General features: G+C 42.5%; 1 protein-coding gene across 2 annotated transcripts in view; it reads right to left on the reverse strand.

The window, feature by feature from the left end:
* PER3 (period circadian regulator 3) overlaps nt 1-13,225 on the reverse strand; it is a 476,770-nt gene that overhangs the window by 95,516 nt on the left and 368,029 nt on the right. For both annotated transcript variants that reach the window (XM_069240206.1, XM_069240207.1), the window contains exon 18: nt 12,118-12,360. In XM_069240206.1, the coding sequence (XP_069096307.1) occupies nt 12,118-12,360 (243 nt within the window). The remainder of the gene's footprint in view (nt 1-12,117; nt 12,361-13,225) is intronic.

Raw genomic sequence — 13,225 nt, forward strand, 5'->3', positions numbered from 1 at the left:
TGTGCAAATTATATTATAGCCTATGTCCTCATACTGTTCTACTGAATGAAATAGTATTTGTGCACATTAATAAAAATGGTTTAATAAAATAAAAATTAAACATCTCACAGAACAATCAAATAACAAAGATCAATAATCAAGTCCCTACAGGGCTTTGATTGCCTAACATACATTATCACTATAGATTCAGATAAGGTATCTGGATCACAACATATGAACAAAATGTTACATTAAACTAAGCCACAATCCTCTGACGATATGGCAGCTTCTAAAGCCTGGAAAAACAATTGGAACAAGAATGGTGCAGGAATTATGATCTTTTTCGCAAAATCTTATCTACTGCAACATTACAGGATGCAGAGTGCGCATGTAAAGAAAGGAAACATCATTCTAAAATAACATACTGAACTTTCTTTCAACACTCAACAGAAGGCCTATGTACTGAAACAGCAGATCACGTCTTTCATAGATTTGAAAAAAAATATTCTGCACTTGAGAATATTATTGTTTACTTTGAAAGCTAGGAGCATGATACCAGCCTGGAGGAAACAACTCGTGTGTGCAGTACTTTTGAACAGATTTGTCAAAGTCAGCAAAGTTACTAAAGGAGTTCAAAACCTTATGTTCCCTGCTAGAGGTATTCTTGGCAAAGAAACTCAAACTGATAATTAATCTGCCCAAAATGACTCCTATGTGACTACAGCTATTAATTGCTCATTGAAAATGGGGATTGCCACTACTGTGCAAAAACGCAGTAGAAACTCCTCTTGAACAAAAGTAAAAGAAGACCCTGCAGACTTAAGGAACTTTACCCCAATCTTCCCCACTTCACTAAACTTACAGAGCAGTTATCGGGAAAATAACTAAAATCTATTACAATGACATGACATTAAGGTCTTAGATGTCCATCAGGCAGGCTACCCCCACCACAAATATTGTACAGAATCAATTTCAATTACCATCATATCTGACTTCCTATTGATTGTAGACAATGGCTGTTTTGAAGCCCCAGTTCTATTAGACCTGTAAGCGTCCTTCGATACTATCTGAGTGCAGCTTTGTCACCCATGTTCCTGCTAATGAAATTGCTTAAATAAAAGAACATCGGTTATTTTAATTATGCTGATAATACTTGGTTAATCTTCAAAATTTCATATTACTCGACACAGGATAAAGCAAAATATACAAAAACTTTGATTCAGATTGATTTCTGGTGTTGTAGAATATGTTTAAAGCTACACCCAGTGAAAGGAGATCATGCTAATCGGGGATCCTGCTATTGTCTGGACAGGCGCTCTGTGACCTAATTTCGTATGCTGTTGACCCCTTCTATTACCTTTAGTCAAAAACCTAGGGCTGTGGATGGACTGTAACCTATCCAAGGAATGACAAATTTTAAAAAATGTCGAGGAGCAAATAGTATAAATGACTAAGAATATGATTAATAACATGAATCCCGCCCCTACCCATTCTCCTTTAATGAAATTAAGGAAAACATGTCTAATTGAATGTATGGTCCTGCTGGTTACATAGAAAAGTCTTTATGCTGCTCCAATATGAGAGACAATGAAAGTAACACTACTACCTACCTTATTTTACGGGTAATTTGCTCACATGGACCCCACTGGGAAATGTCTGGACCTGCTGCAATGCAAACCCACAGGGCACTTTTAGTTTACCACTCATGACTAGAGCTCCACAAGTAATACTGGAATCTGGCTTGGTAAGGCAGTCAGTTGAAGTAAAGCTGGCCTTGTTAAATGCTATCAGCCTAGGAGTGCCATGAAAGGGTCAATGAGAAACATGATTTGGAATGTGATTTCCTCTAAAGGCACACTAGAACAGAGCAAGTGGGCTACTGCATTTTTGGCGTCCTAGAAGCACTGCAGGTACAGGTACCCTGGCCCTTGGAAATAGCTTTAAATTACTTCAAGGGAATAGTTAAAAAGCAAAGAAAATAGAAATTGATTCAAAGAAGCATTAATAATATATAATTGACTTTTATTTTACCTCTTTAAAAAAGCCTTACTTCTATGGGCTCTCCCAAAGACCATTATATAGGAGATAACCAGACTTCAGTTACTTTTTTCTTTCAGGGAAAGTGGCCATGATGGGAAACGGCATTGTCTGCAGGCCATATCGCTTCAGAATTCTATCAATGCACTCCTGCTATCCTTGTGTGCAAATCATACTGATGGAGCCATATTTCTAATTTGGTATAAGATCATGCAAGGATGCAGTAAGTTTTAGCTTATGTAGTGACAACATCCAGGTTTGCTACAAAACAACACAGTTAATGGATGCAGCCTGTAACAAATTGTCCGAATCGCCTGCTACTCAGATTTTGTTACACTTGATTTTAACTGTGTGCCTTCTTGACAAATAATTGATGATGTTTGACAGATGTAGGTATAGTTAGGTAAGAGTTTACATAAGAAACGCATCTTTAATAACTTTGGTGCTGTTTAACAGATCTGCAAGACACTTAAGAAAAAACGACTGAACAGAATTACACCAAATTCGGCACAAGTTTAGAACTTTAATCAGAAAGCATGCTTTTCGTTATTTGGTGTAAATTCGCTCAGTAGTTTTCAAGCAATGTGCATTTATAAATAACTTAAAAGGGGTTGACCAGTCAAGATTGGCTGGCCACAACATGAACAATATGATGTGGCAGCTATTACAGGACGCAGGGACATGGCCCCTTCACCTTGAAAATACATTAAAATATTCAGTGGGCAGAGTGAGCGCCCCCGACACCCAGGGGCAGGGACGGCAGCCAACTGGCTTGCCACAACATGGACAACATGTTGTGGCAGGAATTGCAGGACAGGGCTCAGGGACATGAAATGCAATGTACTTAATGCCAGGTTTTGAGAGCCACAAAAAGAGCACCTATAAAGGGTGTTAACAGATGTTATTTTTTAGATAAAATATTTATTTCTGAGTCCGACATTTTCAAAAAGAGAACAATATGCAACTATTTAAAAGATAAGATAAATAATAACACATACCAAAGGCAAAAGCTAATTAAATACAGTCTGCAAACAAATTCTGTAAAGGGATAATACAGTATGATTATAAATTATCAAGTAAATGAGAGAGAGGAAGAAAGAACAATAAAAGAAACAACAGTGATGGCTTATTAAAACAGAAGCTGTCCCAGCCAAAACCATTTCGAACTCCTAAATGCTAGGTTCAGTCTAAAGCTGAGTATCCCAGCTAAATCCTGCTAAGATTTGCTCCAATCTTTTAAGTGAACGTGCACCTCGAGCATTGGCCACTGCTAATTCAGACTCATATATTTACTGAATGTTGGCCCACCACCCAGCAGTTCTTGGGGATAGGGGAGACACTTATACCTTAGGAATACAAAGCCTTGCTATTACAATAGCGGTAGCCAGAAGCTGCTGAAATCCTATATAGAGTTCCAATCTGTATCCGAGTAAGATCTCCTTGAGTGTAAACTATACGTGACTCCCCAGACAGAAGGTTAGAAGCTGGGTCACCCCTGCCCCAAAATCTTGCAAGATGGGACAGGTAACAAACATATGTAAAATATCATCTGCATGGCAGCCACATTTAGGACATTCAGGTCCTCGTTGTGACATTGGTGGGCGGCGGAGGCCTCCTGCTAATGCAATCCCGCCATCAGGCCGCCTGTGTGGCCAGAACCCCCCGGCCCTATTATGGATTCCCTGCTGTGCCGGCAGTTTCCGCCCACCAGCCCAGCAGGGAACAGGGCCTTAACATTGCAGCCGGCTCCTAATGCAGCCGGCGGCAATGTGGCGTTGCAGCGGGTGCGGCAACAACCGTTGCGCATTCCACTGCCCGTAATCCGGGCAGTGGATTGCCTGATGTGGCTGTGCATGGGGGGCCCTGCACTGTCTATGCCAAGTACATGGGCAGTGCAGGGGCCCCCAGGGGGGCTTTCCATGGCAAAAGGCTGGCGGATGGGGACTCGTAATCCCCAGGGCAGCGCTGCCCTGGCGGATTACAACCACAGGGACCACCAGGCTGCAGGCTGGCGGCAGCCTGGAGGTGTCAGTGGTTTGAACCTGCAGCACCACCATGGTCATAATGTTGCGGCCAGACCACCACTTTAGCGGCGGTCCGACTGCGACCGTGACCCTACAGGCTCTAGTGACCGCCAGGGTCATAATGACCCCCATAGTCTTATCCAATCTTGGATTCCCGTTCCCTTATGAGATTTTCTTGAGCATGCAATACAACATACAAGTGGTTTTAAAATGTTGTAATTTTAAATTGGTAGAGTGCACTGAGCCATCAAACCGTCTCAAGAGTAGAATTAATTTTAGAAGGTAGGATCTCCAGCGCAAGTAGCCTTCTCCATTTAAGAGCAAGTTGCAAACTGTCATCCGTCCTCTGCTTGCACAGCACCTGATAAATTGAGCTGAGCTGATAAGCAAGTTCCTAGTTACTCTAAGGACGAAAAAATATTTGAGCCTGTCACATCAATTTAGCATCTAACACAAGAAGTCCCTTATCTGCAAGTATTTAAAATTATGGGTAAGGGAAAAAGAAGCCCAACCGTCTCAATCCCATACCTCATCCAAGTCTTACTGATTGAATCGTGGAATACAGCTTGAAACGCAGGATTAAACCAGAGTGTGGTGTCCACTTGGATTGGTGACAGGGCAAATTTTACACATAGGCCTCGCCATATAATACAAATGTAACAAATACACTTAAACCTAGCACATTTGAAGTAGCTGGGATCCAGAAGTATATACAAAAGCAACCTATAATCAGACCCAAATGAAAACTGAAAACAAAAAGCCTTCAGTTGGCAGATTACGCAAATGACCAGCAAATGTAGCCCAAAAGTACTGCTTGAAGTCAGGTAGATGTAGCCCATCCTGCACATAGGTAAATTTGAATAGGCAGATAGCCTGCCTATCGCCCCAAACCGATCCTTAATACCGAAAGTGCACATTTATGCACAGAAACAGTCCCATACAACACGGTCAAACGTCTTCACAGCATTTACAAGTATCATACCCATTCTTTGCCTGAGTTTGGCTGCAACATCAATGCAACAATAGATGTATTGATATGACATGTGGTATCTCTCCCACGTATGAAGCTGTGCTGTTGAAGTGAGACTAAATCTGATAACAGCAGAGCAAGCCGAGTAGCAAGAATTTTGGCAAACTCCTTAGCATCAGCATTACTAAGGTCAGATATGGGGCAATAAGAGCCCCGTTTGTCTGCTGGTTTGCTCTTCTTAAGAAAGATAATAATATTAGTCATTTTCCAAATACTAGGAACCTCTCCGCTAAAACCAGAGCAGTATAGGGGTAATAATATCCTTAAATGTTTTATAAAATTCAAGCGCAATCACGTCCCCACCTGCTGCCTTGTCCGATGGTACAGCAAAAAGCGCCACTTTGATTTCCTTCGTGGAGGCGTGTCCACCTCAAGCGAATCGAGTTAGAGTCCCAAAGAAATGGTAGTCCTACCCCCGACCACTGTCCTGTGACTCAAATGCGTTAAAGCCCTGAGAGCGGCTATACCGCTCCTGATAAAAGATGGAAACATTCCTCAGCTACAGCCTGAGGGTGGGGATGTACGACACCGTCAGTGCATGTGATAGATTGGAATCTATCCCTGCGCCAAAGCTCACGCACCCTCTCCCCATACTCGCATTGGAGGGCCTGATTTTTAAGATACCTAGCAGCCACCTTCTCCGTCAGGGCCCGCCCAAGGAGAGAGAGCTTCACAATCACATCAGAGTGTAAAGCCTGTATATCAGGTCCATTACTAGTTACTAGTGATTGCCTGAGCATGGCTGATCTCCAGCTGTGCAACAGACTGTCTGCGCTGCCTGGCACAGTCCTGATTGCTTGTTTTTACTAAGTATGAACAGTAACATAGTCCCCCGAATATAAGCCTTCATAGAATCCAAAACCACAAATGGTAAGGCCGATGAAATATTTACTTGTAGAAATTCTGCGGGTAAGCTGGACATAAAATTACAATACTCAGGATTAGATAATAGATGGCGAGGAAACAAAAACTGTCTTTGCTCCACCCTTTCACCAGAGGGATTAAATGAAACAATGATGGAGTTATGATCAGAAGTGATCTTGGGGCAAATTGTCATCTCCACACATTGAATCAAACCCCAAGTTGTGAATAAACATACATATCCTCTAATTATGCATGTGTGGGCATTTGTAAAAAGTGAAGCCAGGCTCAGTTGGATAGTGTTCTCTAGCCATCACTCGGACTATGCAGACAAGCTAATTCAAGAATCAATGCCCTTTTCCCATACAGGGGGTTGCAAAGCGATTCATCTAATCAATCCTGTAGTCCATAACACTGTAAAAGTTGCCAATTATAAGTAGTTCCGCAGACCATTCCAATAGCTCCAAACAGAGCATACCCAGAATATCAGGCTCATCAACGTTCGGCTCGTAAACAGTGCAGACCACACATTTATGACCAAACATCAAAACCTGTGCATCTTCCCACTGACCCCTAGGGTCTAATATACTAAGTACAATATTTTTGGCAGACAGAATGGCTATCCCACGAATGGAGACAGGTTGAGAAGTACAAACGATAATATCATAACCTAAATGCTTTAAAAGATGGTGATCCTTATAAGCAAGGTGGGTCTCAGTAAGAGATAATAAATGCGGTTTATAAATTTTAACCTCCTCCTCAACTAATTGTCATTTAGAAAAAATGACTGAGACCAGATACATTCCAACACATACATTTCAGTTTAGCCATTACAAAGCCTACTTCCTATCATCCGATCATAAGCTATCTCATACTGATACCCCAATCCAGCCAACATAATAATCAATACAGCAAACTACTAATGGTGATCCTGACTCATTTTACCCTGCTTCTCTTCTATCCATCCCTTACCAAACTTCCTTGAAGTGTCCCAGTATGCCACACCCACCCTTTGAACCCCGCCACCCCCCCAACTCCGTATCCGGTGAAAGGAATCCTCCCCACCCCCATGGCTGTTGATGACAACTGAGGACAGCCTACGGATACCCCCACCCCAGGCTCCTGGCCCCTACCCGATCCACCACACACACTGCAAGAAAACCCAGCAACTTGAAAAAAACATCTGAGAGCAGAAGGACAAATGCAAAAAAAAATCCACACCAATGCAGTATCAATATAGTGCCACGACAAGAGGCCACCTCAGCAGCTTAATGCAACACAGTACCAGTGTGAAGAGCATGCCGAGCCTCTTGCTCCGTAAAACAAATGTGGGTTAGCCCACCTTTTAGAATTTTCAACCTAGCTGGTTCCAGTAGGAGCACTTGGAGCCCCAACGGCTTTTGAAGGGTCAATTATCTAACAGAGCTTCTACTGCCTGTCCATTGTGGCTTTAGAAAGATCTGAGCGAACTACAACGAACATTGAATTAACTGTGACCAAAGACTGAAGACAGGCCTTCAAAAAGATGGCTTGTTCTAGTGGAAAATTACCAATATAGAATAGTATTGCAATATTTTAGAACTACCAGAGGGAGGAGACTTATGTTGATTGATTGGAAGACGGTGTGCCCGCTGAACCTGTAATTAAATGTCCCAATCACTGATATCAGGAAATGCTTTCCCAAAGAGTTTCACAATAAACTGACGAGGGGCATCATCTTCCTCTCCTTCCGATATGCCAAACACACGCAGATTATTTCTTCGTTGCAGATTCTCGAAAAATTATATTTTAGACTGGAAATGCATCAGCTGATGACCATGGTTACCAATGGTTTTCACAACGACTGCTCCCACTTCCTCAACACTTGTAACACGCTGCTGAAGCTCCTTCATATCTGTAGTAAGAGCAGCAACTTGACCAGATACTTTGGCTAATGATCACTGAATAAAAGCACTATCGGCCCTAGGTTGCATGTAATGACGCTGTGCTCCTGTTCGCTGTTCCTTTAACAACTGAAAAATCACCAGAACGGAGGGCTCCCATGCCAGATCTGTAGAAGAGGTCTCCGTAGCTGCAGCCAGTGGAGGGCGGCCTAAAGAGGCAACAGACAGGGAACTGCTCACCGAAAAGATATGGCCTCAGCCAGCCTGTACTGTGACTGTACTGTGAGCCAGGAGAAATGGTAGAACCAGAGCTAACCTGACCATCACTATAAGCCCCTGTTACCATGTGATTAGCCACACAAGTATAAGGCAATCGAGAGGATGACGTTTTAGCTTCCCACTTTAAAGTGGCCTAATCCTGCAGCATGGTGCCTTTAACACTGCCCTTAGTTTCACGATTCAATATCCGATATTTCAGAAGAGGGACTGTTGGCTTGGCCAGCTGCTTGCCAGAATGCCTAATTTTACTGGCCTCCCTACTAGCCTCCTTGTTTTTGCCTTTTTAGTTTTCCCCTCAGGTGTCCAGGGCAGATATTAGTGTATACAGCTGAATTTGCTTGTTTGGTTGAACAGGGTCAACAGAATCAGACATACGACCAGCAAAAGGGGCAGGGGTAGACCCCCTCTGACCCATTGAGACAAAGTCAATGCATAAAAGGAAGAGGTAGACACACTTCCTTGATTTACCTCCCCTGCACTGTCCCTCAGACTGCCCAAACTTTCCTCAAATTGTCTGGCGATGTTAATGAGTTTTTATTGCTAGGATCACCGACTGCCAACTCCTGCACCGGACAAGTTACTACAGAGAGAGCCTCTTCCATCACAGACACAGCCACTGTATCAGCCAGCTCAAACATAATACACTGTTGAAAACAGACAGGTTCAACATGTACTGAAAGCGCTGAAGACATGGAAAGTTCTGTAACATTATTACCTCAGTCTATGGCTGTCGGGCAAAAGGAAGATGGCGGGCTTATCCTGGTCTTGCAAGTGCTCTTTTCCCTCGCTCCCAGGCAGCCGCCTACCTGCTATTTCACTGCATCATTCTGTCGCTTATCGCTCAGCTGTGTGCTTCAGGCCATCAGACTGTTGCTGCCCAGGCTGCAGAGCCGCTGTTCACTGCTGTCCACCACCTGCTGTGTTAAAACACCTATAAAGCTTAACTCTGTTGACACGGGTCTATGCTGCAGCTCTCCGGATGGAGGCTCCCAGCACTTCTCAGGCAAATCTGGCAGCTTGCATACTTTTTTCTCCTTAACTGCTGCATTAAAGCCATTTCTGTAGGGATGGTGCCACAACGTCCAGCTGCTTCCTAAGAAGGACGCGAGGCCCGGATTCTTCAATGAGGACAACTATGCCACAGAAAGGTAACAATGTTGAACAAGGAAGTAATAAGGTAGGGTGATAACAGATGTTAACCACAATATAAATTATTTGTTGATAGATGGTATTGTATTTCTTTTAGGAATTCTAGTGAAAGATTTTGATCCTCTGCTGAGATTTGATGAACCATGTTTAAGAGCAGTTTTCTTTAATTATTTTTTTACGTAGAGGTTATGGAAGGTGCCCCAGATGTTAAAATTAGAGCACGCTTTCTGTGTTCACACTATCTTGCCTCTGCCATGTGAGAATAGAGTCTGATATTCTGAGTAAAATGTATTTCCAATAGCAACAGCTATGTCAGTTGATTACTCAGTATTCTACTGCAGCTTCACCATAGTGTTCTATGGAACAACTACAGTGCTAACATTCTGTATTCATAACAAAAGTGTGGCACTCCTGAACACCAGCCTGTTGGAATTTGAGCTGTAGAGCTGAAAGCATTTCCTAAAGAGGAGACTGTAGTACATGAAGAAAATTAAAAGTTTGTTTCTCATAGAAATTATTGCTAGTATTTTAGAAAGCTAACATGAGGACATTATCTAGAAGCTCTAATTTATCTTTCTCATCCATTTCAGTAAAACAATATGATATGCAGAATGAAATATTTACTTTCAACACCAGCAGCAGTCTATCAGTTAACGCCCCAGCAGTCAACTGCAGAGTGGCAACAGAGTTCTAATGAACAACTAGAGTGCTAACCTTTATATTCAAGACAAAAGTAAGGCACTCCTAGATACCATGTTGTTGTAATAGAAGCTGTTGAATTTAAAGCATTTCCTGAGGAGTGAGCTGTAGGAAATGAGTATTGAGAAGTTGATACAGGAAGAAATTCAGCAGGTTAAAAACGTAGGGGGAGGCATGGGTTGTTAGTAATTTGAGGCAAAGTGTATTTTTGATGTGGCTAAAAATAGAAAGAGAGCTGTCTGCTACAGCATCCCTTTTTAGGATGAACATAGCAGTGCACAAGCGCTGCTTTTCCGACGTGTTGGTATGTATCTGGGCTTTCAACCACGCCCACCGCATGTCCATCACTATCACTCGTTCATGGGCTTGCCTTTCAAAAATCCTTTGCTTTCTTTGGTAAATGCTTTACGTTTGTCCCTCCTTAGGGCGGTTTTGTTACCACCTTGGCCATCAACCCTGTTACATGGATAATTGCACTATTGCTGATAACTTTGTCTGCGAACAAACGTCTTTTTCCTTTTGACTCTATCACTGGCACTCACAACTTTGAATTGTCTCTCTTATGTCAACTGTTTTACTTTTTATTTTCAATTTGTGTGGCAAGGAAGAGCTATTAGTGTTGTAAATTTCTAACTGGAACTAGCTCAAGCAAACACGAGACCTATTGTATTGCAAATGCTTGTTTACATATGTTAACTAAGCCTACCCATCTTCTCAATCAATATTATATGTAATATTATGTATTTATTAACTAAACAATTGTTTTTTTTTCATTTGCTAATAACTTTGGTGCCGTTTAACACATCTTCATGACCCTTTCCAAAAAAAAATTCATTCACATCAACTCCTTCCTGTTAAGTTTAGTTAAGTTTAGGGTTGATCCATTAAGCGGGGAAGAGGAAAAAGGGGGTCCCAAAACATAATTTTTCTATGCAATTTCCATTGGGAATTTTAGACGCTGCTATAGCCAAAAAACCTGAAAAGAATGATGTCAAATTTGCCACAAAGCTAGCTCTTTTCAAAGAATGTGTGCTTTCTGTAACTTGGTGTAATTCCGTCAGTAGTTTTTGAGAGATTAGGATTAAAAATGTATAGATATCTGGATCGTTTAGCTGACTTAAAAAAATTAAAGCATTTTGAGGGGGCTTTTTCAGAGCGAGCGCTCAGATTGGCTGGTTATTGCGGGTCTCAGGGACTTGGTCCTCTGTCATGAAAAGGTTTTGAAAAATGAGATAAGGTGGCAGAGCAGGTAGGGATACTCTGACCCCATAGGCCTTCGGAGGGGTTCCAAAGGACCACTACTGTCCTGTTTAAAAAAAAAAAAAAAAATTGTTGCATGGTTCCACGGCACGGACCAACAAAATTAAAGAAAATGCATTTTATTTGATAGAAACTCCGGGATGAGCCAGGGTCTGGGTATTATCCTATTAAATTATTATATAAATGATGAGGAGGAGGGTATGCATGAGGCAGTCCCTCCCAAAACTAACTTTTGGCCCCAGAGTCCCCATCCCTGAGGCCTGACGAATTGTTGTCCTGGGAGAGACCTCCATGGGACATAGTCAGTATTTACTTCCCTGCGTGCTGTGCTCCTACCAACGATAGCCAAGAAAAAAGGCTGCTCCCCTCCTGATAGAGCCACACAGCGAATGGCCCAACCCCTGTGTGGCCCCATAATACAGTGGACAACACAGGAGGGGGTTTGTGGCTCCATGTGGGCTCCCCAACATTTTAAAAAACAGTGGGCATCCTATGTGGAACTGGTCACCCAAAACTTTAAGGACTTAAACATTAAAGAATGAGTCATTGAAACCATTCATATTGTATTTATTGCTCCCGGACAAGAGTGCCCCATAATGCACTTTATAGTCTATCATAAATATTTGTTCCTGATTTGTGGTGCCCAAATCTGGCTAAAGGCACCATCAACATGCTCGCTGCAGGGGGGTGCAGGGAGTCTACATTCACTGACTAACGCATGCAACCACAAAAAAAAATGACCCACAAATGAAGAAGCACTTTTGTTTTAAAAAGCAAGACCAATAATTGTTTGTAATGACCTTTATGTACATTTGGTATGTTACATATTATGCTAGATGTAATATTATGCTGTTGCTGTGGAATCCACATACACTCAAGACAAGTACAGAGATGATGTTGAGCAGAATATACCTACCCAACTCATTGGAGCATCCTTTGCTCCGGCTGCCCTGCTGAAGGTAGTTGCTGTAAGGTGACTGCAGAATCCGTAGCCGGAATCGGTCCACGTACTCCTGCTCTTCTTTCTGGGTGTGAGCGGAGAGAACCTCCTTTGTGAGCCCCACCTGCTTAAACTCTTCCGGGGCTACCACTGAAGTAGTGAGCGAGCGCACCTCAATCTGCTCACTACCTAAAGTGACATCCTCCACGGCAGTCACTTCTGGAAAAAGAGACAGAAAAGGAAAACTATAAGGCTTGTTCATCACTGAGGCTAAACTTAACGAGCATCATTTCTTACAGTATTTGAGCAAAAGTATCAAAACTGGAAACAGTCTTAACCACCATTTACCAAGTCACTGTTCTCACATTAAAGAGAGCATTGGAAAACCAAAGCCTTACAAAGTGGTTATGGACAAGTTACTTACCTTCTGTAATGCCTTATCTGGTAGAGACAATATTTAGTTGCAGATTCCTTACGTCAGTTTCTTTTCACAACTTTCCACGCCAAAAGCGCAGAGCCATGAATAATACTGACCACTGGTGCTCCAAAACTAGGACCCTGAAAGAGAGTCCCTTTCCCTTGAAATCAGTTCGCAGAGCGGGGCTGATGGCTGGGTCGGTAAGGAATCTGCAGCTAGATATTGTGTCTACCAGATAAGGCGTTACTGAAGGTAAGTAACTTGTTCATCTGATAAAAACATTTAGTTGCAGATTCCTTACCTTAGAATAGATAACCAAGCAATACCATCCCCAGAGGTGAGTCTACGAATTAAGATCATACTCGAAAGTCTGCAGGACTGAACAGGCAAAGTGCCTGTCCTTACGAGACTGACTGCCCATGCAGTATTATTTGGTAAACATGTAAAGAGATGCCCACGTTGCTGTCTGACAGATGTCAAGGACTGGTACTCTGCTTGCTAACACAGTGGTTGCAGCTTTAGCTCTGGTACAATGAGCATGCAAACCCTCAAGGGGTTGCTTCTTAGCCAGTGCATAGCACATTTGAATTCAGTTTGACCCATCAGGAGATTGTCTGCTTCTGCACTGCCCGACCTTTCTTCGCACCCACACAAACGAGTTGATTA

The sequence above is a fragment of the Pleurodeles waltl genome, chromosome 6 (assembly GCF_031143425.1).
Source record: "Pleurodeles waltl isolate 20211129_DDA chromosome 6, aPleWal1.hap1.20221129, whole genome shotgun sequence".
Taxonomy (NCBI): domain Eukaryota; kingdom Metazoa; phylum Chordata; class Amphibia; order Caudata; family Salamandridae; genus Pleurodeles; species Pleurodeles waltl.